Consider the following 23,536-nt stretch of genomic DNA (forward strand, 5'->3'; position numbering starts at 1 on the left):
ATTCGCGGCTAGTTTGTACAAAACCTACATGCATATATATATATATATATATATATATATATGTAATCTATATATAATTGGCGTTTACAGCCTTGTGGGGTATTTGGTCGAGCTCCTCCTCCTATTTGTGGCGTGCGTCTTGATGTTATTCCACAAATGGAGAGATCTACAGTTTTAAGCCGATTCCGAATGGCACTCGGAGGTTTGCCATTGGCTGCCGAGGAGCGATCGCTATTAGAAAAAACTGTTTATAATATTTGGTGTTTCACGGTGGTTCGAACCTACGCACTTCTGAATGGTAGTCGCGCACGAAACAGTTCGGCTACAGCGGCCGAATACCTATGAAATATATCGACAAAATCCATTCATTTTCGATGAAGAATTTATTTAATACTTCTATGTAAAACAAAATTTCAAGACAGCCGGTCAAAATTTCTTCGAGTTATCAATCCAGTGGATCTGAAAAATTTGGTTTCGGGAAAAATGCGTTTAAAGTTTTCGGCAAGGTACGCGAAAAATAGTGTTTGAACATTTTTCATACCTAAATCGTTCGATTGACCTATGTATATCCTTTTTACGAGGGGTGCCTTTTATATGTCGGGATTAGAGAACAAAAACAAATTTTAATCATCGAAAATCACTTTATTGTTTTTCAAAATATTCTCCATGAAGATCTATACACTTTTGTATGAGTTTGAACCAATTGTCGAAGCACTTTTGCCACTCTGAATGATGTACCTCCAAAACTTGCATTCTGAATGCCGCAACCGCTTCTTCAGGTGTCGAAAAACGTTGACCTCTCAGTTTGTTTTTTACGTACGGGAATAAAAAGAAGTTATTTGGTGCCAAGTCAGGACTATACGGCGAATGACCCATTAATTCGATGTTTCGGGTGCTCAAAAATGCAGTTGTTTGAGCCGATGTGTGAGAGCTCGCATTGTCCTGGTGAAGAGTGGTCCGTCTTTGGCGATTGGTTTTCCTAATTTCTTGGAAGACAACTGGCAAACAAATGGTTGTGTACCACTCAAAATTTACTGTTCTGCGTTGTTCTAGTGGTACGGTTGCGACATGTCCAATTTTCCGAAAAAACAGGCGACCATTTGCTTGGAAGTGCTTCGTGCGCGAACAACTTTTGTTGGATTTGGCTGATCTTGAAACACCCATACAGTCGACTGCTGTTTACTTTCAGGCTTATACGCGTAAATCCATGATTTATCACTTGTCACGATGTTATAGACGAGTTTCGAAGCACCGTGATCTTATTTTTTGAGCATTTCCTTCGACCAATCGACACGAGCCTTTTTTTGAGCGATTGACAAATTGTGTGGGATCCAACGCGAACAAATTTTTTTCACAGTCAAATGTTTATGCAATATTGAATGTATGCTGATCCCACTAATGCCTAAGATTGTCTCAATCTCACGATAGGTCACATGACGATCTTGCAATATCAGTTCGCGCACAGCATCAATGGTTTTCGGAACAAAAACTGATTTTGGACGACCTTCACGAAATTCGTCTTGGAGTGAACTACGACCACGATTGAATTCACCATACCATCGATAAACACTGGTCCTTGATGGAGCTTCATCACCAAAAAATGAATTAAGTTCATCCATGCAATGCTGCTGAGTTAATCCACGTCGAAATTTGTAAAAAATAATCGCACGAAAATGTTCACGATTTAATTCCATTTTTGGACCGAGATGAATCTTTTAAGTTACTGTAAACAACATAAATAGCGCTGGTATTTCAAAACGTTCTGAGTATGTAAAAGCCAAAAAATGTCAAACTTTGCGATACAGCTGTCAGTTGCCAGATTCCGACATATACAAGGCACCCCTCGTATTTATTCAATAATCGACAAAAAATTCGTTAAGTGGGGGGTTTTCAATCAGCAGGGACGCGATGAACCTTTGTGTTTATTAGTTTTTCTTAATAGTAGAATAATTAATTATCAAAATTGTGTTTATTTTAATTTTATTTGCAATAAATACTACTACTACCTTTACACTTGATGAAGCTTTAAGTCAAACTGCGGAATTGAATATATATGTACTGATAGAGCGCTAGTAAGCTTAGCATAAATTTTATTGGTCCGCAGCTTGCAGAGGACGTACTTACTTACGGCTGCCCTGATTCGGCATAGGGCGTCAGCCTGAGAGCATGCTTGTGCTTAAATTTACTCTCTTATAAAACCATACAAGTTGCAGTACCGAGAAGACACTGTGGAGCAACCTGAGTTTCTAGATTTGTTTTGACCAGTCAGGCTGCGTCCGTCAAATTGTTAAAGTATTTAGTGCCGGTCATCAAGAAAGAGCCAAAAAATTAACTCCAATTGACCATTACGACGTATGTATTTCAAGGTGTATTAAACTTTGGAGAATAAGGTCAAATGCCATCCTTTGGTAAGGACTAGACCTGAGCCAGCTAATTTTCGGGCTGCAAATTAGGCTTATCCTATAAGTTTGATTCAATGTTGGTCAATATTAGGATTTGACCCACTCAAAAGTGTATTTCGAGACTTGAACTGGCTGCCGGTTGGCTACTCTTTTAAGCATAGAAATTAGCTGGGCAATAAAAATGAATACAATGAAGAAAATACCGTTTTACTAATTGAATACGAAATTGGTTTTGGCGCATCTGCTGTGAGACCTCGTCATTGAATCCAAAACAAAAGGTTGAAGTTACCAACTCAATTAAAGGGTTTATGTGCTATAATTTTATCAGATGAATTCAACGTCTTCAACAAAAACAGTATTAAAACAAATTACTTCAAATAATTTTGGCTATCTCAGTTTTACGCACTCTGCGAATTTCAATACAAACAAAGTACCAAGTTGTAGAAACTTGGTTCGATTCGATCAACCATCTGCAACACCAAACAAGTTGGAGCTCAATTGGCCAAACACCAAGTTTCGAACGTCACGGCCTCAAAGTTGCTGGCAGCAGTGCAGAAGACCAATCGCCAACACCACCGACGACAGTCTGCGGCAGTTGAGCGAAGTGAATAGTTGTGTGAGACGGATAGTGTGCGATCTGTTATCGGCTGAAGAGATAAAAACTTAACCGTGGTGCGATATTAAAATAACGAAAACATAGAAGGCGTAGCAGTCAAAGTGGCAGCTTTATGAGAAATCGGTCTGCGTTTATAAAGTTCAAATACAAATTAAAAAAAAATATATGTATGAATATTTTAAAATAAAAATTTGCTGTTCTCATAGTGCAATCGTCGCTGCGTATGCTTGCAACCGATGCAACGACGAACGGCGTATGCGCGCACCAACAGTTGCGCATGGTCCGTCGAGTAGGACGGTTGTTGGCCGGCTGCCAGAACGAGAACCTAATTAGAAATTCAACGACCGGTGTTTGTGTATATTTGCAAAACGAAAATGTGTGCACGGCAACGCGGGATGCCGCAAAGCAGAAAGTGACTAGCGGCCAGACGATAACCCCGACTAAGCTTAAGATGACGTTGGTGATAAATGCGAAACCGCGTCGCGGCACTTGGAAACGATCCATATGGCCCTTGACCTTGCTGTGGTGTCTTTTAATAGCCGATTCGCAGGTAAACGGGTTAAACTATGTCGATGACACGACCGCAGCCTCGGGCACGGAAGCCATGGCACAGGCGATGGGCCTTTATGGCGCACGCGAACCGCGTTTTGGCGACCGTTTGCTGCCGTTGCGCAAAAAGGCTGGTGCGATAGTGAATGTGGCACCCAGTCAAAGGCAAGTTAATAGCCTTTTGAGTAAAAGTAATTATGTGGTGAGTTATGTGAGTGCAAATACAAATAATGCCGCCATTAACGGGAAAGTTATGGCACGTGGCACAACTATAAACACGACTACTGAAGTGAATGCATCGCGTAATAATAGCGACAGTGACACAAAAGTCGTCAGTGTTAGTGTTGAACCGAAAACCGACTTGTATACAATGGGCCTAGACATCGAGCATGCCCATTATACGGATCCACTCACGTCTATGCAACGACACGCCAAGCAGTTAAGTCGACGTGAGGACACCAATATCGGCGGGCTATTGCTGGATTCCCCTACCACCAGCTTCAGCAGCAAGGATGCAAATATCTCTAAAGCAGATCGTCTCGTTGTCATGTCCACTGAGTTCTTCGTAGTACCGACGAGCACGCCGTTACCGCACAGTGCTCATGCTCCTGGTGTACCTGCGCGCACAGGTGCCAAGGCCGCTGTATTACCCGCCTACATACAACCACCCTCTTCTGGCGCGCCCAATTCTGGACCACGTTCGGTGCTGATTGTGGCGCCGAAAGCGGGAAATACGTCCAACATAGGGCACACGACCAATATTGGTATTTCACCGTCCATAATACCTACGCACCTGCCCTTCACCGGCTTGCGCAAGGAGCCGTGGGTAGTGCCGGTGCTGGTATTGGCCGCCCTTACCATGCTAATGATGACCGCCTTTGAGATTTTCGTGTTGTTTAAGGCGTGGCGCACATCACCATCTCGTCGTCATCTCTTTCTCGGCCAGATGTTGTTGTTGGGCCTTTTCGCCTGCGCTGGCCTGGGTGCTGTATTGACGGCACAACCTTCTCTGTTGAGTTGTGGCACCATCCGATTTGGCGTGGGCGTTGCTTATGCGCTGGTATTTGCCGCACTGCTTGTCAAATGCGTCTTCCTCATTAGTCTCAATGGTGGCGTTTATCTGCCAGCGCCCTACCAGGGGCTGCTGCTTCTATTCGCTGTACTCATACAGGTAGCCATAGGCACACAGTGGCTGCTCACACAGCCGCCCGAGATTCATACGCAAAGTGTACCCATTTTGGGCAATAGTCTCTTGGCACCAACAATAGCTTCCAGCGGAGCTTCATCGGCAGCACAGACTTTTGCTGCACTTTTTCAATCACACCACCCCACGCCAACTAACGCTCCAGTTACCACAGTGGTTGGTTCGAGCCTTGGCGCCGATCTGTATACGCGCATAACCACTGCCGGTACGGTGCTGATACCGCTTTGCAAAACACAATTTTCGGAGCTGCTCTTCTCGCTTATCTACATCGTCTTTCTGATTGTGTTCGTCGCCGTGCTAGCAATCAAATCACGCGGCATACGTGACAACTATCGTGAGGCCACCTATATTGGACTGGCCATTGGTGGTGCCATACCCATTTGGCTGGGTTGGATGCTGTGCGGCTTGGCAGTGGCGGAACGACACAAAGATGCCTGCATCGCTTTTGGGCTCATCGCAACATCGGCAACTGTTTTTCTGGTGATGTTCATGCCAAAGGGTCGACAATTGGCCGCTATGGGCAAGGAGGGCCTCTATGTTGAGGATCGCGAGGAACAATTCAGCTCGCTGAGTCGTGCTGGGTCCGGCTATTCGCCCTCATTCTTTCACTTTAAGCCGATTAAATACGGAGTGATGGGCGGCGGCATGCAAAATTCGGCGACAAACACAGGGAACGGTGCTAGTATGAAGCACTGCTCGAATGGGCTGGGAGGAGGAGGTGAGTGATAGATTGAGAAATTCTTAATTTGTTTTAAATGAATTGTAGGTAAAATTAGATGAAACTCATCACGGCAGTGCCCAGAAATTCATCTATTCTGAACTGATTTCACGGGTCTGAAGAAGCTCTTAAAGAATGTGATAAAAGAAGGTTTAGAAAAAGTATCCAAGAGATTTACATTTTTTGCGAGGTTAAAAAGTGTAGAAGCTTTAGTAAATATTCCTTAAAAATTTAATAATAATAATAATAAAAGTCATTCAGTCTCTTATTGGATTGCTTGCTTAAGCCTGCTTGGCACTTGCCGAGTGCAGTGAAGCGGAGAAAAATGAAAGTGTAAATGATTTCTTATTTGTCAACAATGACAATTCACAAATTGCAAATCGCATTACCAGATAGCAATCACATCTGCTTGTGCTTTGTCACTCACACTTATAGGTGTGTATGTATGTGTGCATGTCCTAACATAAACTTCATAAGTAAGTAACCTAAGTAACCAGTGGCGGAAAAATATTAAATATTTTATTATGACGGCCGAAAGTGAAAAGAAAAATGCTCAGATTGCAGAAAGTAGACCAAAAGAAAAAAATAAGGCTCAAACGAATCAAAATAAAAAAGAGGCTAAATTAAAATAAATTAAATAAAATTAGAAAAGAAAATAATAAAAAGATAAAATACAGTAAAATAAAATTAGATTAGGAAAAAACTAAAAAAAAAAAAACAAAAACAATATATAATACTGTAAAATAAGATTATAAAAAAAATTAAAATAAAAGCAAATAAAATAATTTTAAGTAAAAGAAAACTAGAAAAAAATAAAGAAACAACAAAAGTAAGATAAATATATTTAACATAACATAAAAAAAATTAGAAATAAAAAAAAATTGTTTCGATACAATAAAGGAAAAAAATTAGAAGAAGAACAAAATGGAATAGAATAAAATAAAATAAAGCTGGATGTAATAAAGGAAAAAAATTTAAAAAAAGAACAAGTAAAAAAATAGAGTGAAATAAAATGCAGCAAAAAAATGAAATAATAACCTACCAAATTGCATTGAGCGCCTTTGAAGTATTTTCTATTCAGTTAAGCTTGCCGTGCTGTTGTTCATTTGCATTATTCAAATTTGCAACAAGGCAAAACATGTCACTCACACGTTGCGTCTACGTCACAGCGCAGCGTCAAGCGCCTCGTCAAAATAGAAAGATTTCGTTGTCGGAAAGATGGAAAATCAGTAAGAGCTACAGATTCAAACGTGCCCGCATAAGCATTAAAATACGTAAATATGTATGTACATATGTAGGCATGTATAAATGAATCTACAACTATACAACATGCTTACTTCAGAGGCATGCATGCATTATGCCTGCACGCGGGGCCGTTGTCTTGTACTGCCGTGTTACATGCGCAGCCAAGCATGGCCAAGAGTTTGCCATTGCCAGCGGCTCACGCTCAGAAACGCTTGTATGTGCATATGTATGCATATGAACACATGAGTATGTCTATGGCAATTTGAATGCGTGCGTGCGTTGCCTGAAAATGCGCGCTTTTCCGCATTTTAAAGAGATTTTCCCACTCCACACACATGCCCGTGTGCGCTCCACCGAAACCCATTGTCTCTGACAAAAATTGTTAAGACACTTCCAGTCATACAGGCCCACCTCACCCCGACTGTGTTTTGAGTGCCTTAAAGCGCGTAATTTCCCATTCCACACCACGCAATGCCACTTTACTTTTCTTTACTTGCGCTGCTTGGCATGCGTACGAAGGCTCTAAGTCACTTGCGCATGCGCAAAGTTACATTTAATTATAATAAATGAAAGTATACACACATGATTTAGGTTTTTTGTTTGTTTTTATTCGGTTTGCTGCGTATGAATGAGTCTGTGCACAAACATGACAGCTGTCGTGTTGTTGATATTGCTTAAGTTTTTTTTTCCTTCTTCTTAATTCGTATCTATCTTTACTCGCTTTTTCCTATGCATTTGTTAGACGTTAGATAAATATAATATAAATTAAAAACTCTGTACGTCTCACATCTATTTTTTATTTATCTCGAGCTGCGTGGTGAGGAATTAAATGATTTGTTTTTGCTTTTTCACGTCTCAAATTCGTTTAATAAGCCCTCGGCACATTTTAATATCATCGCTGCCGCTTATGTATATAAAAACATATGTATGAGTACAAACACACATGCGCAAAATATTTATTATTTCTAATATCCGACATGCGTCAGAACCAAGAACTTATCTTAAGCTCTTTGGCTTATTGTTTTGCAGTTTCATTAAGTGATAAATGCTTTTTGCAACAAGAATTTATTTCAAAACAAAATTAGCCGTCCGTTTTCCACATTTTACAGAAGCCAAAAACAGCAAACTGGAAAAGATACAATGAATGTCTTTCAGTTAAGCTTAATAACAGCGTTAAAGCCTCGTTAGGCCAAGCTGAACTTAATGTAACAACAGTAAAGGGATGCCCGCAAGGAGGAGTTCTTTCTCCACTGCTATGGTCTCTACTAGTTGATGACTTGGTGCAGCACCTAAACAATAAGGGATTAATAACCATTGGTTATGCAGATGATATATCTGTTATAATAAAAGACAATCATGAAAGGACACTAAAAGACTTAATGCAAAATGCCTTGAACGCAACATGGGAATGGTGAAAACAGGAGGGGCTGTCGATCAACCCTAACAAAACCACAATTATCCCCTTCACAAGAAAAAGAAAGTTGGAGTTTCCTTTATTGAAAATAAATGAAACAGTGATAGAACTAAAGGAAGAGGTCAAGTATCTAGGTTTAACCTTACATAAAAAACTCACTTGGGAATCACATATAAATAATGTAACAAAAAAAGCCACGAAATCTTTGTGGACAACCAAACAATTACTAGGGAGATTCTGGGGCCTCAGCCCTAGTATGGCCCTCTGGATATACACCCAAATGGTTGGACCAATCATACTGTATGGGGCACTAATATGGTGGAGCAAATCTATTCAAAAAACAGCGACAACCAAACTGTGAAAAGTACAAAGGCTTGCTTGCCTATGCATCACAGGGGCTATGAGAACTACCTCAACAGCTGGCATGGAAACACTCCTTAATCTCCCACCACTTCATAGAGCAATCCAAGAGGAAGCAGCTACGCAAGCACTCATGCTACACATGAAAGAAAATTTCAAATTAGGCAACCTCACCGGCCACCTAAGTATCCTAAATAAAATCAAGTTTCAGAACACATTGACCCAACCCTCTGTTTCACAAAACGATACACAGTTACCTTTCCTGAGTGGATCGAGTGGAAAACAAACCCAAAATAGATGAATGATGATTCACAAAAATGGTACACTGATGGATCAAAAACACCGTATGGTGTAGGAGCAGGAGTAGTGGGACCCAGAACCCACAAATCATTCACTCTCACCAGGGACACCACCATCTTCCAAGCGGAACTATACGCAATAATGGAAGCAGAAAACATCATGCAATGTAGAAACCACAAGAGAGTACAAGTTAGAATACTCTCGGACAGCCAATCAGTTCTAAAAGCTTTAGATAGCTATACCTACAATTCAAAAACTCTCTTAGAATGCCACAAGGCACTCAATAACCTGGCATCCAAAAAACAATGTCTCATTAATTTGGGTACCAGGACATGAGGGATATGACGGCAACGAAAAGGCAGATTTTCAAGCCAAAAAAGGGGCAGATGTAAATTTCATCGTTCATCATCATGTTTGGATTTAACAAAAACAGCCTAAAACAAAAAGTAAAATTCTGGGCCAAAACTCTAATAAACCAGCATTGGAACAACGTAGAGGGTCTTAGACACTCCAAAAAGTTCTTAAGTTTCAATGCTAAAAGAGCTAACATGGCCCTCACGTTAAACAAAAAGAGCATTCGCACTCTCACATGCGCCCTCACGGGTCACTTCACCTGCAACAAACACTTACATAAATTAGGCATAACTAACAGCAGCACCTGCATATTTTGCTGCGAAGATGAGGAGTCTATAGAACATCTCATCATCGAATGTCCGGGGTTGATGCATAGAAGGAAAAAGTTTTTAAACCAGTTTATGCTTATAGATGAAGACCTTCAATCACTCCCTCAGAAGGAGCTGGTACAATTCATAAGCATACTTAACAATTAACAGACAGCATAGGGTGCACAATAGATCACCCTTTACTACCATTAACCATTAACCATTAGCCGTCCAGTGACTTATGCTGTACTAGTCATTCAATGAACTTTCAAGGTTAATTTTCTTCTTCTTCTGCTTTTTTATTGGCTAAGCTAAGCAAATTACTTGTAGTTAGTTTAGATCAACGAAGCACACCAATCGTTTTCTCGTTCTCGTATTTGTGGTGTGCGCCTTGATGTTGTTCCACAAATGGAGGGACCTACAGTTTCAAGCCGACTTCGAACGGCAGATATTTTTATGAGGAGCTTTTTCATGGCAGAAATACACTCGGAGGTTTGCCATTGCCTGCCGAGGGGCGACCGCTATTAGAAAACTGTTTTTTCTTAATTTTTTGGTGTTTTCACCGATATTCGAACCTGCGTTCTCTCTGTGAATTCCGATTAGTAGTGGCGCACCAACCCATTCGACTACGGCGGCCATAGGTGGAGAAAAATTCACCTCTCTGCCACCATCAGCAGATGCTTTCGTATTCTTCTAGGATTTTTTAGATATACTTGCACAAAATTATTTCGGCCACTGCCTGAACTCAAATTACTCATTAAACAAAATATATCTCTTCGCAAAAACATGAAATGCAGCGCATAGCATTTGAAAAGTCTCTTATACTCAATTTTCTATGCACTTCAGCAGTTTTTATTATGCGAGATTTCTTGTTAGTCTAACACTATTTTCTACTACCTCAAAAGCGTGACTGTTGGCAATGCGGTGGATGCTAAGGCGCCAGTACACTAACACTTTTGTTTGCTGATAGCCAATACGCACCTTTGCTTATGCGCGTTCATCTACATTCAGAAATGTTTCTATTTTACAATTTTAACCCCAGAGCGGCTTTTAAATTAATATTTCATGATCTGCTATGCTATTTCATAAAATTTAGTTACTTCAACTTATTGAGCCACTTTACTATTTTAAGTGTTTTAAATTAGTAACGCTTTCAAACCAAATTATTATTCTGTTGACCTTGAGCTCAAATCACAACAGTCATCGCCAGTTCACATACAAATCTTTTAAATCCACTTTCCTTTCATTAATCTCATAATTGTTGATCTTTTATTATACACACAAATACCGGCGTTGGTGTATTTCTCCAAGTCTCGTAATTACATCGCTCTTCTAATACCAAATCATCCATTAATCTTTAGTTAACTTATTTAGTTTTTCAATAACCTCATCAGTGCCGCTTCAACAAAAACAAAGTGAAATACGCATTTATGTCGCTCGCAACAGCGCGCTTGTGAAAGTGAAAACTGCATTAATTCACTTGCAACTCGTGAATTCACCGGATTGTAACAGCCTAAAAGTTAAAATAAAAAAATAAAAAATCTAATAAATCTTTCGCATTCATTGCCCTACTTTTCAGGCTTCAATAAGTAGGAATTTCGAAAAATTGCATGCTTGAGTTTCAAAGCTTACAACCTAAGCAGAAAATATGAAAACAGCAAAGGGTATAAAGCATTTAGCCACTATTTCTGCGCCCAGTTGAGTTTATTGGTTATGTTTTGTGTTTTAAGCTTCATTGTTTTATGAATTTCTTTGCCAATGACGTCGGCGTGGATGCAGACACAACTCCACAACTTTCTGATTTGCACGCTAATATAGTAGACTTTTCGATTCGCTATTCGATTTTGACAACGAACAATGCACACAAGAAATCAACAATGGATTTCTTGTAAGTGTGTGTTAGATTGCCTGTAGAGGTGTTGGCAACTCTTTTCACATGAAAATGGTGCAAATATTTGCTTCAGTACAAAAGAATGCGACACAGCGTCGAAGATGAGCGCACTTTCTTTGTTTTGATGAGGCACATACAGCCAGCGTCAAAAAAAGGTGTTCAAGTGTGATAAGTTTTGACGAGATATTTATTTATTTTGCAAGTTCAACTATTTTTTTATAAAAATATGATACATACTGTAACAGGAACCATATAAGGTATAGTTTCGAACTTTGTATAAAATTTCAAAAAAATCGAAAATTGACTTACGGTCAACCACGTTTCAGGCATAAACTTCGTGATCCGAAAATTTGATAAAGAAAGTTGGGGTAAATATATTTTGTTGCAGGGGAACTACTTTGATGGGGCGGAATAGAATTTTAAAGGTAAATGCAAATTTCAAAATCTATTTTCGCTTTCATTGTGATTAAGTCAAACTTCATTCGGATGGGAAGCCAGTTTGGTCTACAACCCGACTAGCCTTTCGCATTACCAATCTTTGTATTTCGAATGTTTATGTGATTATTTGCCTAATTTGAAAAATTGCGCTGCGCTCTTTATGATTCCACAAATGAGAAAGTGAGAAAGCAGTTAAAGCTCAATTAGTGATATTTTTATAAGCGAACCTTGACCGCGCTTTTGAAAGCAATGGAGTTATTAAATAATTTTCGTAACAGATAAACTAAAACTAATTTAGTTTTTGTTTTGGCAAACAATCAACAAATTATAATATTAGCAGACAGTTCGAAGTATGAATAGTTCAGTTTACAATGGAATTCAGTTTTGTTGTAAAATAAAAAGTTATAAATATTTTTTTTCTTGCGCAGAAGCTGCCGTATTGAAGAAATAAATCTCACAGATTTTCTGCAAATTCTTCGCAAATCTTCTTTGCGCTATTCTAACTAAAGTGATTTTTTCCTCATTTTTGATGTTTTATGTTTAATTTAGTTTTTTTCTGCGCACGTTTGCGCATTTATTCCACAAGTACCTACGTGTGTGTGTTTATGTGTATGTCTATATGTTTATTGCTAAATTATTGGCAGCATTTGCAGCCCAACTTCAGACAACTAACCGCAAATGATGCTTATATAACTCTATTAAGTGCTCATATATTTCACTTATTACTTTTCTGGTGTAGCTTTGTGCTTGAATTGCGATGCGGCCGTAAGTTCATAAAGCCCATTGGAGTTACACATACAAACAAACGAGCAGATACAATGAAAGAGACGCTACATAACTGACTGTGCGCGCTGGTCTTAATGAACCCAGACGCCGTTTGTGTTTACTTTGTTGTTATCTTTTGAAATTTTTTTTTTTTGCTTGTGTTAATATTGCTTTGTTATTATTTTGGTCATCGTGCGGCTTATTTTTTTTTCTCTTTGTTGACGTAAAAAAGCATTTGCTGCTGGAAGTTATAATAATTTTTTTATTTTCATAAACACTTTAACGTTTGCCCGCTAAATAGCACAACAATTAACACGTCATTGTGTTGGGCGCTCTCACATCAGGGCACACGTTAAGGTCTTGCAAAAAGAAAACAAAATCATATTAAAACATTTTTTAATATTTACTTTAAGGGCTACTGATTAGTTACGTAAGCAGTTTTTGTTGTTTGAGTTTCGAACTTTTTTTTGTATTTTCTGTTCAGAAATCAGTCCAAATTGTGGTAAGTAGCGTGTATGCTTGCACATGCGTGGCTAACATAACTCGCCCTTTCTTCTCAGTACCTTACAGTTTGTACTTAGCAATAAATTTGTATTTTGATTTTTGATTTTTCTCGACTTGTGTCGCTTATGCTATGCTATGTCACTGAAGACATTGAATGTTGTTGAACATATTGACGTATTTTGCACCATTTACACTGTATTGACATTGCGAGTAGTGACGTACATAATACATTCTTTGCCTGTACAAGGCTTTTTGGAAAAACTTGGATACTGAGCCCCAGAATGACTTACTGGACATTCACTGCAGTTGTTAAAGCAGTAGACAATCATAGGCGTCTATTTCAGTATTACAGGAGCAATGCATACCCCCACTTCCCATTTTAATTGAAAAAGAAGCTGAGTTACATTACAACAGTCGAGTATGGCGTAAGGGCCGACCTCTTCAGGAACGTTCATGTTCTTATTAATGAACGTGCGGCCTGAACAAATAATTCTATCACCTACAACCTGCCTCCCAGATTTGGTTTATTGATTGCTCGAAATTAGAAGATGGTAGGATAGGGGCGAAAATCAATGAGTTTTTACCCAAAAATTTTCCAGGCAGAAATACATGCCGTCGAGATATGTGTGAGAGATTGTCTCCATAGGAAAATGAGTGCAACCAATATTTACATACGGCGGCTTTGAAAGCCGTTCTATTAACTGCAATCACCTCAAAAATAGTATATAACCTGGACCTGAACCTTCTTAGTAAAGGGTGTTTTTTTTAGAGGTTAGGTTTTCAAGTTGGCACTACTTTTTTCGTAGATGGTCTTTTTGACAGCTGTCACTTGATTTATGCTCAGTTTGGCTTGCCATTTCATAATGAATAGACTTACACCTGAACAACGTTTGCAAATCGTGCAAATTTATTACGAAAATAATGGTTCGGTTCGTGCGACGCATCGAAGAAAATTTTGTTCAGCGATGAAGCTCACTTTTGGTTGAATGGGTATGTCAATGAGCAAAATTGTCGCATTTGGAGTTAACATAATCCACAAGCCATTGCTGAGACGCCGTTACATCTTCAAAAAGTCACTGTTTGGTGTGCTCTATGGGCAGAGGGAATCATTGGTCCATATTTCTTTAAAAATGAAGCCGGCCATAATGTTACAGTCAATAGAGAGCGCTATAGAGCCATGATTAATGACTTTTTCGTGCCTGAATTGGACGATGTTGATGTGGACGACCTTTGGTTCCAACAAGACGGCGCTACATGCCATACAGCCAACGCAACAATCGATTTATTGAAGGAAACTTTTGGTGAGCGCATTATCTCGCGCCGTGGACCTGTGGCGTGGCCTCCAAGATCGTGCGATATAACACCGCTGGACTATTTCTTGTGGGGCTATGCGAAGTCGCTTGTCTAGGCAGATAAGCCCGAGACGATTGACGTCTTGGAAGAGAATATTCGGCGCGTTATTGCTGACATACGGTCCCAATTGCTGCAAAAAGTGGTCGAAAATTGGGCCTCTCGGCTGGAATTTATTCGAGCCAGCCGTGGCGGCCACTTGCCCGAAATTACTTTTAAAACATAATGGCAAACCCTTATCTTTATAATAAAGCTAAATTCTTGGCCATAACATTAAATTATATACGTTTTATTTCATCTTGAAAACCTAACCTCTAAAAAAACACCATTTACGTTAGAGAACTTCAAGTACCTATGGCCACGAGAAAACTAATAATCAAAAACAAAGGAACTGATTCGCCTTTCAAGAGAGGATATCTCGAAGGTCGTGACATGTATAATCCGTCATTGGCTATTTGGCAGGTATTCCTTGAGACTAGCAGTTTTCTCCTTTGAATATTATAGAGGTTGTAGAGTTGCGCTTCATAAGAGCTACAAAATGGTTTCAAAAAGATAAATAAATGAAGCTCCCGTATCGCACACTGGTATCCCAACGGACCTGTAAGGCATAAGTGAGTTGGTTATACAGACCCACTACCAGAGAACATCAGCATGGTATCGTTAGGTTGGGTTCTTGGACATGAGGAATACGAGGGAAATGAAATTCCTGATAAGTTACCTCAAAATTGGGTAACATGCCCCTAATTGGCCCTGAGCCTTCCTTTGGATTTACAAATCGCCACATTAACGAATTTATTAGAAAGTGGGAAGAGACAGAGGAATTTCTGATTAGCTACTTTCGCTCAGCAGAATAGACTTTTAACTGGTTACTTTATAGACCACTATACCACATGATATATCATATAAAAAAAAATTGGTCTTTCTGAGACCGTCAACTGCCGATTCTGTGAAAAAGTCGCTGAAAATTCCGTACACATTCCTTGTGAATATGCTGCACTAGGCAAAAAAAGGCTGCACCACCTTGGCAATCTTGCCGTGAATTAATAAAAATTATGAAACAGAAAACTCCAGAAAATTTTGAAATTGCCTTAAAATCTAGAGTAATTCAGCAGCTTTGCACAATAGGTATCTTTTGGTCGCAATGTGCAGCAGCCTAATAATAATAGTAATTAATAATAAATGGCGGCCGCCGTAGGCGAATGGGTTGGTGCGTGATCACCATTCGGAATTCACTGAGAGGTCGTTGATTCGAATCTCGGTGAAAGCAAAATTAATAAAAACATTTTTCTAACAGCGGTCGCCCCTCGGCAGGCAATGGCATACTTCCGAGTGTATTTCTGCCATGAAAAAGCTCCTCATAAAAATAATTGCCGTTCGGAGTCGGCTTGAAACTGTAGGTCCCTCCATTTGTGGAACAACACCAAGACGCACACCACAAATAGGAGGAGGAGCTCGGCCAAACACCTAACAGAAGTGTACGCGCCAATTATTTATTTTTTTAATTAATAATAAATTGACATACACATCTATAAGAATATAGCCGCAAGGTTATTGATATTCTTATTATTGTTGTACTACCTTCTCATACAAGCAAGAATGTATTGTCGAGAGTAACTTTAAATTTCCCTCCGGAGTTCATCTCGCCCTCTTCACCTTGATTCTTTTTGAGATCAAATCACCTTTCAGATTTTTTTATTTGAAATATAAAAATGAAAAATCATAAAAAATACTATCTCTCTACAAAATTCCGGAAAAAGGAACAGAAAGAGCAACAAATAACAGACAACAAATAAATGTCTATATGCATAACGGAAACTAACAACATTGCACATCACCTGAAATGGAATACGAGTATTAATACCAATTTACAAAGAAATTATTTAAAATTTGTGCCGATACGCCAAATGCACTAAAAACCTTTTTTTAATAAAAAGCATTAAGCTCAAGGCATTTCTTTTCCAACTTCATTTACGAAACGCTCTACTTTTGATAATATTGACTTCCTTATTTCTTACCAAACATTACAGCGTTTTACTTTTCCTTCAAAAATCCGTAATTGTTGACATTAAAAGACGGCCAACGGGCCAATACAATCATACACACACATATGCATAGAACTTAAAATTGCATAACCATTTTAATGCCCAATGGTTTACGATTGCGTTATGTTTGGTTAGACAGCCGTCTGTCTGGCGTGGTGTGCAGCGTAAATAACTTTTCATTTCAAGCAAAACAATTCTCTTTTTTCTCCTACTGTATTTATTTTCACACTTAAAAATTAAGCCAACAACAGTAGCGCGGTAGTGAAATAAGGCAACTCTCATGTAATGGGATAATGAAAAATAATGCAGAAACACAAAATGTGTGCAACCATGGGGAGTAGTTTTGCAGCGAATGAACGGAATGAGGTAGTGGAGCGAAGTGGAGCGGGGACTGCAGTGAATTGAATTCAGTGAAGTGAAGCGCAACAGGAAGACATTTGAAATGCATTTTCTGCGCCGTTGATGCAGTGAAAAGGCAGTGACTGTCGCTTACGCAATAACAAAACTTTGGATGTAAGACACGAACCTGCGCGGAGTGCTGAGTGGAAATAAACTTAAAAGCAGGCGTATTTATTTACTTATACTGCTGTACAAAATGCGCAAAGTCATTGCGACGCAAGACAATCTGAAAGGCAGGTGGGTTGGTGGGCGGTAATAGTGGACAATCATAAAGCCACTTATCCACTACTGCGGCTCGCTTGAGTTTCTAGACTGAACGACTGCGTGTCCGTTTTACTTTCAGTAGATAAATTTGTTTATGTTGAAAGCCTTAAAAGTTTAAAATAATTGCCACTAAAGAATTTAACGATCAACAATAACAGCGATTAATTAAATCAGGAGCTCTTAAAAACGCCAATAATAGAAAAGTGCCAATAGCAATCAAAAAATTATCCTATAAATTCCTACATTTTTTTGAAGACCCAAGTTCCAAAAGAAGGATATTGAGCGTTCGTTATGTGCAGAAAAAGTAAAGTAGCGCCAGCGACAAAAATTTCCAAAACTCAGCGCGATGTTTGAGTCACAGAAAAGTCAGAAAAACATTTTATTATATCAAAATTGAATGAGATAAAAAACCTCCAGAAGCTAACAACAAAAAAATTCCCATTATAAAATGTGAAATATTCACGAACATTTTTTTTTGTTCTTAATTTGCACAAAGTTAGACGCTTGGATTCATACGACTTTTGTAGGAAAACGAACCATATTTTCATAAAAGAGTCGTTCAAATTAAATGAGGAGAAAAGAAATTGGCAAAACTTGTCACTGAGGCCTACACTTATGCACCGCAGTGTATATTGAAATGTAATTTCAATAAATTCTGAAAGAACACTTTCTGTTCTTCTCAGCCCTTTATATTTTTACTTGAAATTTTTTGTTGCAACGACGGTTCTTGGGAACTACATACTTCACAGATTTAGGATAATTTAGACCGCATATTTTGAAATCCGAGTGTGGTTGAAAGAAAGAAGCAGTTTTCGGTCAAGTACTATCCCGTCAAAAATTAGTACCCTTACATTTTTAAATATGAAATATGAATTATAAACTAAAATGTGGCCAAACATTTCACAACCAAATATTAAAATATTTATATATATAACCGAATTTATAACCCCAACTTCACAATTTGTTCAGTTAATTTTCATAAGGCCCTATAAAAATGCTTTAAAATTCGTTAGGTGGCTCAGAGATGTGCTTGATTTTTTTGTGATGAGCTTGAAGATTAGCTCATTGTAGAGTTTTTGAAAGTTGCATACCGGCGCACGGTGCCGTATTCTATTCCTAAACATATTAAGCATCGTAAACAGTCACAGTTAAAGTCAAATATCTCTGCAAGTTCGTCGCCGATTTCCTTGAAATTTTGGCACAGTATTTTGGAAAAGTAATGCTTTAGAAGAAAATAAAAAACCAAATATCGATATTTTGAAAATAAACCCATAAACTCGCTTAAATTTTTCTTCTTTTAAGTTTCCCTAACTAGTCCACTTTGATTGAAGTCATATATCCCCGTAACTTTTTCTCTAATTTTCTTGAAATATTTACAAAATTTTCCACGAATATTATACTGTAGGAAAATGTTTGACTAAAAATTATATAAATGAAAAATATATTAATAAAAAATAAATTTCATACATTTTTCTCATTTCTTGTTTTTAGTGATTGCTGAAGAGGGTAGCAGGCTTTAAAAAATATATATAGGGTGGGCCATGTAAAATTTGCTTTTTGAATCAGCTATAAAAAAAACCAATCAATATTTTTTCAAACTTTTTTTATTATTTTGAAGATTAAAGATTGTCATTTATGAATGAAAAATAATATCGTTCAAATGACTGCCATGACTGGCTTTACAATAGACCATTCGATCAACCCAATTTTTAAGCACATTTTCGATTGTTTGGGCTCCAATTTCATGAATGCCAACTTCGATTTCGTGTTTTAAAGCATCAATCGTCTCTGGATGGTTTGCATAGCATTTGTCCTTAACGGCTCCCCTTCGAGTGTAACTTTGGCAGTGTGACAAGTTGCACCGTCCTGTTGAAACCAAATGTCGTCCATGTCATCCGCTTCAATTTTTGGAAACAAAAACTCGTTGAGCATGTCACGGTAACGCTCGCCATTTACTGTAACCGCGGAAGAAGAAGAAGACTCAGCACTTTGGAAATAGGTTTTCAATATTTCCCAATTTTGTTCAAGCGTATAGCGTCCCATTTCGTAAATATCAAACCTTTAAGTAAATTATGAACGCATTTGACATATCATTTGTGTTACCATTTTCAAAAAATAGGTGGTTCAAAAAGCAAACGCTACATGGCCCACCCTGTATTTATAATGAATCTTATGCGAATATTTAAATTTAGTTTGTAATATCCTACTATTTGAAAAGTTCATAAAACTTGTAATATTTGCAGTGTGAGTTTTCGTAGAAATTAATTTTAAAAACTTTTACAATATTTTGAAAATACATTTTTTGCACTGAATCCCCTTTTTCTTCATTTACGTCGTTGCTCTATTTGACAATTAGAGGTGAAAGCATTATAGTGTAAAAGGAAGGTGCCTTTAAATATGCCCTGTAGGAATACTTGAAGTAATTCGGGAAGATCTGCTCACTCAAACAAGGTTTATCGTAGAACCGAAGTCATCAATTTAAATACCCTTTAAGTGAAGTCATTCGTAAAATAAATACATTTTATTGAAAGAAGCATAACAAACTCAGTTCTGTACTCAGTACAGTCTGTACTCAGTACAGAAGAAATTATGTGCTGACTCGATGCAGGAGTTTAGCAAAGCCACGGTGCATTCAATTGCGATTGTACCGTAGTTGTACACTGCGTTTCTTATGCCTTTATTAGCTGATTTGTTCCACAATTTTGTTGATAATTTTGCCGCTAGCAAGCGCTATAAATGGTCAATGATTTTATGTTCTTTGTTGATATTTCGGAACCAATGGGAGAAATTTCAAATAGATTTCCTTGAATTCCTTCTCGCTTAATTTACTTGTAGGCAGTTGTTCGCTTGTCACAGCACAAAAAAAGTAGTGGATAAAAATGAAAAATTTTGTTGTAAAGATTATAAAATAAGTATTTAATAATTTAAGAAGTATTTGATAGTAAACAAAATTTTATTTAAGAAACGTGTAGAACTCTTCAATAAAATATTTGGTATACATAAATTTTTACTTCTTCGTTGAAATCACGTTTGCTGATACAAATTTTCCCCATTAACAAATTTTTTTCCAGCAGGGCTCATGAACGCTTAGTTCATGTGTAGGTAGCCGTATGTGAGTAAGAATGCAGTGCAGATAAGTGTAAAATATGGTCGTTGAACTAGTTCAAATTGCTATTGCATGCCACAAGGCAACAAAAACGATAACAAAGTCTGTTAGCTTTCGTAACAGCTGGTACGAACAATGCACACAAATAAGAAAATATTAGGAGCCGCAAAAGTGGAAAAAATAGGCGTTGAAATAGAAAAATATAAGTTGAACTCAAGTGAGTGCCACTGGAAGTCTCTTTTGTATTTTATATTGTCTCTGTTGTACCGTCGCAAGCATTTTTTGGTTGCTTGCTTCAATTTCTACAGTTGTAGGCGGCGTTGATAAGCGATGAACTGCCTGAGCTTTTAGTGATTTAAGTAGTGAAACAAAGTTTATTCGTTCGCCCAATAAATAAATTTACTTATACTTTCTTTGTGTCTTTTAATTCTTCATTGTGTAAAAAATGTTGTGTGTCTTTGTTTCATTTGGTTTTACATTAAAGAATCTTTTGACTTACGCAAGTTAACATAACAGGTGAAACCTGACAAATGACTACACAGGGCATAATAAATTCAAAGTTTAGTGGATAATATTTTTTCTTAATTCAATTATGGTTTTTTTTGTATATGTATACGTATAAAGGTGTGCAGTTTTATAGCCCATTCAATATAATATAAAGCCTCTTTCAAAAGACGCGTCTATATGTTGTTTTAAAATAAAAAAATTTAATTTATGTTGATAATTAATTTAATTGATTTTGATACTTTTTTTCATACTATATTCAGAATTTTCATCCATATAAATTACATTTTCGGAATTTTTTTAGATGGAAGAAAGTTCAGCATTTTCAGCATTTTCGTTGCATTATTTTGAACTCAATTGTACTTGCATATGCGAATCTGTCGCTTACTCCTTATGTAACTACTTAACTGCTGCTGCTCGTCGCCTTCCAACTCCATAAATCGTTTTGCACGCCGTTGCATTTCCTTTGAGCTACGTGGGCGTAAACTTTCATTGAGCCCATCAAATTTGACAGTTTGCTTTTAACACATTTTTCCTTAGCCGTTTTTAATCCTCTTATATCATAGTACACACCTCTTTTACTTAAGGAACTTATGTGTGGTTTCGTCATTAATAGTGCGAATGGCAGCATTTTATCGTGCCAGTGCGATCTTAAGCCGCTATTTGGGACTCAATTTTATTTATATATAAATAATAGTTTAACTCATATGAATACAATCTTAGCCTAAGCTTTTCCTTCAATGTTCATTGTCTTGTGGAATTGGTTTGTCACAGCAAACGGAAAGGTTTTTTTGTCCCAAGTCTTTGGGCTTGCCATTGCGTCAGAAGCGCCGGTTTCAAGTGTGACAGGAATCGAAACTATGAGCTTCGGATTAATAAGCAATATGCCACGCACAAGCTTTTTCAGTCGCGGTAGTTGTAATCGAATTTAATTTCAAACTCCGCAAAGTTGTATTGCGCTAAGTTAAAAAATGTAAGATATAAAATAAGCTAACAAGAAGTCATCAGACTGAGTGACGACTTTTCATAATTTTTTAAATATTTTTTTTGCTTAGTTGCCTGTGCGAGTATTAACATTTTTACAACATTTTTATTTCAAAATGTACTTATGTAAGCAACGATTTTACCTCATGCAATATTTTACTTTTGGAGATATTGGCAAATTGCAGTTGAAACGACACGAGTTACATCAGAATTATACAAATTTTGTATTTCATCGATATGAGGAAGTCATAAAAAAGATACAAAAAATAGCGAGTAAATATTGGTACGCGTTTGTTATTTAGATATTTACTTATTAGTAAGCATAGCAGTTTGTCGAACCCCTAACATATTTGGATGTGCGCTGCGTTAAATAACTAAAGCCCAGGGACTTGTTGACAAGCTGGAACATTTATTTTTACGAGTATTTTTATTTAATTCTAATAGTTTTTTTATAGAATTATAGTGCGCTTTTCTACAAAAACTATATCATTTTGATTTTCACACATTCTGCCAATTCATAAAAAAATTATACACATTTTCAATAAATATGTCAATATTTTTAATCAGAGTTTTTAAGAGGAATTACAAATATGTAGTTTGAAAACCTGTAGAATTTTAATATAATACGATAAGGATTTAAGTCGATAAAAAATTCCGTTAATTTTTGACAATATTTTCTTGCTGACGTTCTTGTGAATTTTCTCCATATATCCGACATTTGTTTTTAGCAATTTAGCAATATCGTCTATGAAATTCCTAGCAATATTTGTTGTGCCTATATATATATAACTAACTAAACATTTACGCTTCTTAAAGTCCTACGCTATAAGGAATCCAAAAACTTTTACTCTATTTATCCATCTTCTGTTCATCAATCTTGCTGCAATGCGAGATTGACTTAAAGCACAAAAGACTTAAGACACAAACCTAAATTTGTCTTTTGTCCAGCTCACTTACACTGACAAACAAATCATCCATTTAAACTGTCAAATGTTGACAAAACGTTGCTGCTGCCACTACTCAGAAATGTCAAACTGCGTATATTTTTCAAAATTAAATTCAAGGAATGTTTGAATTGACATTGCAGACATTTTCCTTACAGCGGCTGCTTACACTACCCCAGCAAAAGATAGGTAAGAGAGTATATAACAGACTTTGGCTAGTAAAACAACATACAGAAAAAATAAGTAAAACAAAATCGAAATCACTTGTAGCCTGCCACCTACTGCCTGCCGCATGCCGCCTGCCATCGTTTCATCGATTTGGTTTGCCGTAGTACAGGTCGTTGATGAGCGATCAATTTCAGTTGTGGTGCTCGAAAAGAAAAATACAATTTTTAAATTCTACTCGTGCACATACTCGTCTACACATATTTTTGCAAACAAAACATTTGGAGCAAAAATCAAAAAGAAAATAAAAACTGGTAGTTGAATTGGCGCGATTTGGCTGTTTGACTGATTGGCGCTCGCTGTTGTATGAATCAGCACAGAAGCTGCTAGGCAGGCAGCCTGCACTATAGCCACCACTGACCAAGTAGCCTGCAAAAGCAACGAGCTGCTAAACTCAATTGTGCGCCAACCAACCAAAAACGAAAGCTGTAACGACAAGGAGTAGCAAGTGGCCTACACATCCAACGTACACTACTCGGCGCAGCATGCAGCCAACGCTGGTTGGAACTGGCAACGGCGGCTCCGATGGCAGTGACAGTGGACACAGTGGCAATAGTGGTCGAAGCAGCAGAAATGACTTCGTCATGCCGACGGCGGAAGTTGTGCATGTCTGTGGTGCTGGCCACTAGCTCGGAAGGCAGATTGCAGCG

At 37.8% G+C, this 23,536-nt stretch overlaps 1 protein-coding gene across 3 annotated transcripts in view; it reads left to right on the forward strand.

Moving 5' to 3' along the window:
- Window positions 1-3,099: 3,099 nt before the first annotated feature.
- Window positions 3,100-23,536, forward strand: part of LOC129242687 (uncharacterized) — a 44,614-nt gene continuing 24,177 nt past the window's right edge. The window contains exons 1-2 of one of the 3 annotated variants that reach the window (XM_054879480.1): window positions 3,104-5,489; window positions 5,538-5,630. In XM_054879480.1, coding sequence (XP_054735455.1) covers window positions 3,242-5,489; window positions 5,538-5,551 — 2,262 coding nt within the window. In that variant the 5' untranslated portion in view covers window positions 3,104-3,241 and the 3' untranslated portion in view covers window positions 5,552-5,630. Of the gene's footprint in view, window positions 5,490-5,537; window positions 5,631-23,536 lie in introns of those variants that run through there. The other 2 variants (XM_054879478.1, XM_054879479.1) reach the window with 2 other exon arrangements.

Source organism: Anastrepha obliqua, chromosome 3, assembly GCF_027943255.1.
Source record: "Anastrepha obliqua isolate idAnaObli1 chromosome 3, idAnaObli1_1.0, whole genome shotgun sequence".
Lineage (NCBI taxonomy): Eukaryota > Metazoa > Arthropoda > Insecta > Diptera > Tephritidae > Anastrepha > Anastrepha obliqua.